This window comes from Trachymyrmex cornetzi, unplaced genomic scaffold, assembly GCF_001594075.2.
Source record: "Trachymyrmex cornetzi isolate Tcor2-1 unplaced genomic scaffold, Tcor1.1 scaffold131, whole genome shotgun sequence".
Taxonomy (NCBI): Eukaryota; Metazoa; Arthropoda; class Insecta; order Hymenoptera; family Formicidae; genus Trachymyrmex; species Trachymyrmex cornetzi.
Window position 1 is genome coordinate 1,231,971 of NW_017295884.1, and position 6,645 is coordinate 1,238,615.

Below are 6,645 nucleotides of genomic sequence, written 5' to 3' on the forward strand. Positions count from 1 at the left end.
GTCTAACAAGTAGTTTTTGCAGAAGAGCAGGTTGAAGTTATACGAGTAAACGCAAAAATTATTTATCGAATAATTTTACTACAGGAAAAAGTTGTTTGTTTTAGCACAAAAAACAACTTTTTCCTTTAGCAAAATTGCATCCAATAAATAATTTTTGTGCTTATTTGCTAAAGAAAAAAGTTGTTTGTTTTAGCATGAAGTATCATGTCCTGTATTCCAAATTCGTGAATTTCGGATCACCCAGTATATATATATATATAATATATATATATATACTTTGTATATTCTAGATATATTCTAGATTATTATGTTTTTATTAGCAGTAAATTAATGTTAAAATCTGAAATTTATATATCAGACTGTTTTTTTTTCAGGGCTGGGAAGTAACACGTTATTTGTAATGTCGTTACTGTTTTCGTTTTTTCAATAACGATTATTTACTTTTTCTGTCTGAACAATAACGTCATTACATTTTTACAATAACAGTAATGAATTTAGCTGTTACTTTAATTTCTTACTATTTTTATTATAACTAACTGTTTCATATTATTTTGATAACTATTTCTTGTATAGCACAGATTTTTAAGGGATATTCTGAAGAACATCCTAAGAATGTCTCAACGTTCTGAGAACGTTCGCAGGAACATCTCTGGGATAAAGAGTGCTGTACGGGATTAATAAATCGTATTATTTTTAATTATATATATATATTTAGCAGTATTTTATAATAGAAATTTAAATATTAAAAACTGTTTTGTATACCTTAGGCTGCATTGCGATAGTCAATGCCAATACTGAAAATCTGTAATATATAGTAACGAGTAACGATAACGAGTTACTCTTTACAAAAAGTAACGGTAACGCATTATTTTTATGAAGTAACGTTTTTAACCCCGAATTTTTAACGTTAAACTTACACTCATACTAATACTTATGTCGTCAATTTGCAATCATACACAGTAATATCAGCTTTAGGCGATGCATTTTTCGCGAAAATATAAGGAAATATCGCGAAAGTGCATAGAGTGCAACGACCATCGTTTTCTGCCTCACTCAGCCGCGTCGCCTCTCCGCCCACGAGATTTCTCTAATTGAGCGCGATAAGATCGGAATCTTATTAGCGGCACAGTCGCGACGTAACGAACGTCCGTAAAAAGGAACGGTCGGGGGTCGCGCGCTCACATAAAATCACGACGTAAAATCACAGTTCCGCACCACATTTACATCATAAATGTATATTGTGTCTCGGGTTACGCCTAACGCTATGGGAAACTACTTGACGTAATGTTATCTTCGACAATTGTGAATTAATATCATCGACATCAACATCCTTGTTACTTTCTATCCTGGTGTCTTCCGAGTTCCGAAGCAGATGTTCGTAACCGAGATTGATGCTGGCGTTAAATCACAATTCCTCGAAACGCAACGTGTTGTTCGTTGTGCAATTGAGATGTCAAGGCGCATGTAATATGACTTTATTTGAGGTAGTATCGCACTTGAAAGAAATGTAATTGAGAAATAGCTAATAATGTTAGGCAAATTAATAAAAAAATCCTTTTCAAGCATTTTTCATTTGGAAGATAAAAGATAAGAAGGTTGATAATGGTACACTTTTTAACTGTATACGTTAATAGAAAATTCTAGATCTTTTAGGATTACTATTACAGCTTTTACAATCTCTGAGAAGCAGCAATCATGCGCTTTTCTTGAATGGTCCACCGTTTGTTAAAGAAGATTACGTCACGGTTAAACGGAAAGCGTAGTCACCGCGTGCATTTATTAGAGATACTTATTATATAATCCTGCGTTGGCTATGTCGAATGTTTATAAACGTAACGTGTACATCCCAGTTTATTCCTCTATGCACATGCGACTAATCGAAGAAATCTCTCTTTCCTTTTACGCGCGAACTTCCTAGGCTATTAACTATGATTACCTGGCACGCACGTGTTAGATAACCCGAGATTTGCTCATCGACCGATCGCGTCTCGAGCGTGTAACACTTTTGCGCACTCGCAAGAAGATAAATTTAGTCAAGACTTCACTCGATGTCTGTCAGTCTTGTTGAACGATGTTTGTCAATCTTCACGTTTGTCTAATCGATTACATAGACGATATTGAACGTTCTATGACTAATCGATTTTTGCGACCGTAACAATATTAATAAGGTATGGTTCACCTACAATGAAAGTACCGCTCGTTGCGGCATTTAAACAAAGGCATGTCATCGTCTTCCCCATAATTTCACCAAATTGCATTGGGTGATGCATTTCTCGACGTATACGTAACAAGCAAGCGTGACGGTCTCTCTTGTCTCAGGAGTCGACTTCCTTGGATTTTAAGATTACTCGTGTGGCTCGCGCCAGTCGCTTTCAGTTTCTAGTCTAGTATGCGCGGAAGCGGATCCAGCATGCGGAAACGAGTCCAGGGTGTGGTAAAACGATGCTGCTATCCGATTATACGATATCGGAACGACGAAAGTAAGACGCTGGGGAAAAGAAAGAGTGCCGCGAGAACGAGCCGCGATGACGACGATGACGTTCAATATATCTCTCGTGTGGCTCGTGTATCTCGAGTCGGCTCGGTTTATCCACGTATTAATGAGACACATTATCGTCGGGACGAATCACGCTGCCGCGTAGGATGGATTGTACATAATGGTACATAAGATGTACGTATGTGAAGGAACTTGTATAGTTGAGGTACAGGTCTATAATCGTGGAAGGCAATTAGGCGTCCTGACTGATTACCACAGAGTTATCCTAGTTATACAAGATGTTTCTGAAATAACGCCCACTAATCATACAGTGCTATTCCTAATAAAACACTGAATCGAAAAGTCCTCTATCATTTTGCAGTTTTCGCAATATCTTTTTTTAGTTACTCAATGAGCAAAATGTCTAAAATCGACATGTAAGACAACTTTAAGGTATCTTTAAGAGTTCTTTAAGAAACATTTTTTTTAATATTTCACAGAGAACACTGAAAGATATCTTAAAATTGTTTTATACATCGATTTTATCTGTTTATTCGACAATGTTTAAAAATTAATATTTTGTTAATTATTGCGGAATTAATGGGCGTTATTTAAAAAACATCCTGTATATGTGAGATAAACACACACAGAAAACTATTATTCTATTGTTAAGAAAAATAATTACTCAATTTACTTTCTTTTTTTTTAAGTAACGGTTTTTTTCTTTCATTCTTTAACAAAGAATATTTTCTTGATAATAATCTTAAAATATACTTATTATCAGAGCTCGCTCGCGTATTTAAAAAATATATATTTACAATAAAAAAAAAATAATTATTTAGTCTTAATTATTTTAAATAGCTTCTGACGTATTACTTGTTTAATATATATTTTTTTTTTCTAAATAAGTTTTCGAAACCTATTTTATATTTTCCATATTAAATAAGTTATAACGGTTACTTTATCGAACCTTGCTTATCACAAATTTTAGAAAAATTCATTAATATACTTAATACAAGAATTAATTTTCTTTTAAGAACATTTATAAAACTGATCGAAAGTGATTTTATATAATAAATAAATGTATTTTAATTTAATGCTCTTGATTGAAGTATTAAACTTACTTAGGAACATATTTTCAAAATATATTCTGAAAAAATTTTATGCTTGTGATGAACTTATATGATAAATTTGCGGATACATGAACTTTTGAAAAAAAACTTCTGAAACATAAACAATTATTATGTGTACTGTATGTATTTTTCTATGTGCATGACATACGGGAAAGATGACACAAAATCTGAAAACAAAAGTGAATGCAGTGGCAGCATTATTTGTCTAGAGTATTTTCACGGTAAAGAATGTGAGGAAGTGTCTATTAATTTCAATAATACCGATTTACGTTCGGAGTAAATCTGGTTATATCTCGTATAGGCTAATTAGATTAGTAATCAGGTCATTAAATTGAGAAATGTACAACGTAAGATTGCAGTTAATTTACTGTCATTTATTAATTTATGCGCATTTTCCAGATATCTCGAAGGCAGGAACATGTTTACGATCAATCGATAAAATATATAGTATTGAATGAAATTAAGTGGTAGGCTTAATATTTTACAATTGATAGACTGCTTCTGATGCATATATTAAAAGCATTTATTTGACTACTTTCACGCCAGTTTACATGAGAAATATATGTGCGTGTGTGTGTAACAGAATTAAAAAAAATCATGTATTTCAGAACACGTTACGCATAATTAGAGCATATTCACATGTAAAATAAAAGCATGTAAAATAAAACATCCACAGATCCATAAATTTTGATAACGTCGGACAGATGTCGTAAACGCGTTTGTGCGTAAATAGCGTTTCAAAATCGCGCAACTGTTTGGCAACATGCCCTTTCCGATTTTTATACACTTTCCACCGCGTCCCAGGAATGATCGTCGAACGATCGGTGCAGCCCTGAAAAATCGAACGACGCAATTGGCGGCTTAACAACTTACATTAGTCGTGCCGGGCTGATTCCTTGTGGCGCAATGTGCGCATACGTCGCGCACGATAGCGCGTAATGCGTGTGTCGAAAGTCTACGAGATTAATCTCTTAGGGAGAGAGGCGAGAGGATATTCGTGGATATTTACTGTAATTTTCGCACACTGACATTTACGTTTTACGCTTTCCCCTTCCGTTGACGCGGCCATTCGTTTACTTTAACGATTCCTATATGAGCGACGCTTTTTCTATGCGGTACATATATGCCGCTTGTGGTGAAACAGGTGTACCTTTCTTGGCGCAACTCACGTAATATCAAAGAGTGAAAGTTTCCTCGCAATTCCTCATAATCGCATAACGTGTCCGGCTAATACGTTCCTCTACCGCTTCCTCCCCCAACCCTCCCAACGTTCGAATGTTTCGTAAGCAGTCATTATGTAAAAAAAAATACTTTATTTATTTTTTACATTTACGGGGTGTATAGTACAATTCGAGGATCGGATCACGAAGAATACAATATTTACGCATCGTATTGACTTCTATTAATTAACGATGTGGCAACTTTTGCCGGTCGTTCCTCGATCCTTCGATGATCGATCCATCGAATATCTCCTGGTCTCTTGGGCCGCGAGCCGTCAAACAAAAAAGGGGAAGACGATGAAGCCTTCGTTTCTTCTCATGCGCTTATTTTCTCAGTAGTGTCCGCCGAAATCACCGCCGCCAAAGTCGTGACCGCCAAAGTCGTGACCGCCAAATCCGCCGATATCACCGCCGCCGAAACCACCCTCGTCGTGATGACTCTTAACGACTACGGGATAAGGTTCTTTGACGACTACGGGTACCTTGACCGGGTAGGGCACTGGTTTCGACACTTCGACCGGGACCTTGACTGGTACCTTGACCGGATAGGGTACTTTGATGGGCACCTTTATGGGTACCTTGACCGGGAAGGGCACTGGCTTCTCCACTGGGTAGGGCACGTGCTTCGTGACCTCCACTGGGTAAGGTTTCGGTACGTGGACCGGGTACGGGCGGTCGACAGGTACTTTGACTGGCACCTTTACCGGATAAGGCACATGCTTCGTGACCTCCACCGGATACGGATGCGGCACTGGCACGTGCTTCGTGACCGTAACCGCCTTGATGTGATCAGTAGAGATTATTTCGTGGCCACCACCAAATCCACCTCCGCCTCCGAATCCACCGCCTCCGAATCCACTGCCTAAATCATGGCCGCCGAAACCGCCCCCAAAACCACCGTGATCACCCAGACTTAGCTCCAGTCCACGCTTCGATTTTTCATCCTTGGGCTTAGCGCTAGATTCGGTCTTCTTCGCCTCTTCGGCTACGACCGATAATACTAGGCCGCATAGGAGTATTACCTGTCGAAAGTAAGAAAACGGATGAGCATCTTTGATTTTATAAATTGTTTGATAAGTATTATCGTAAGATTGTGAATTATATGAGATAGGTATATAAGGCTTCTCTCCGTCTCTCTCTTTTATTGTGATTTGTTTTGATAATTTTTTGTGGTATTAATGACTTTTGGGAAAATATTAAAAAAAATTTTTTTAAGTAGATGTTGAAAAATTTTTAAATAAAACGAAATTATTATTAAATAAATTTGGAGTATATATAATTATATTGTATAACTTTACTAAAATTTTTGGAAATATAATTTATGTTTTATCAATGGTTTTGAAAAAAGCGAAGTATCCAAGGAAATGACATTTTAATAATTTCGAGTTTGGTATACGACAAATTCGCAAGTCAAAATTTGCTTTTAAGTCTATTATATAATTATTAAGAGATATAGGCCGCTTGAATGAGAGACTGCGCCTACAACACGTTACAGACTGCTAAGTACGGATCGGGTTTCTACAAGCGATTCGAGCGGCTATCTTGTTGGAGCTACTCACTTTCAGCTTGTCGGTGCTGTTCATGTTGGTCGGCAGTGAGCACACTGGTACCGCCATGGTCTACCCTCGCTTTTATAGGGGACGCAACGGCGTGTCCGCTGGGCAACTCGAGCGTGCCGATGAAATTGTCGGCGGGTAGGAAGTTAACAGGAGGAAAGGAAGACAACGCACTGTGGACGACGTCTCCTTTTCTTCGTCTCCCTTTGTCTTCGCGTCTCTATTTTTTCATTGCTTTTTTTCTTAACCGTCTCGTCGCG

The 6,645-nt window shown here is 37.3% G+C and overlaps 1 protein-coding gene across 1 annotated transcript; it reads right to left on the bottom strand.

The window, feature by feature from the left end:
* Window positions 1-4,902: 4,902 nt before the first annotated feature.
* Window positions 4,903-6,445, bottom strand: LOC108770725 (keratinocyte proline-rich protein). The gene is made up of 2 exons (XM_018522428.1): window positions 6,389-6,445; window positions 4,903-5,851 (listed from the first exon to the last, which is right to left on the bottom strand). The coding sequence occupies exons 1-2, from the start codon at window positions 6,443-6,445 to the stop codon at window positions 5,162-5,164; spliced, it is 747 nt and encodes a 248-aa protein (XP_018377930.1). The 3' UTR covers window positions 4,903-5,161.
* Window positions 6,446-6,645: the final 200 nt, after the last annotated feature.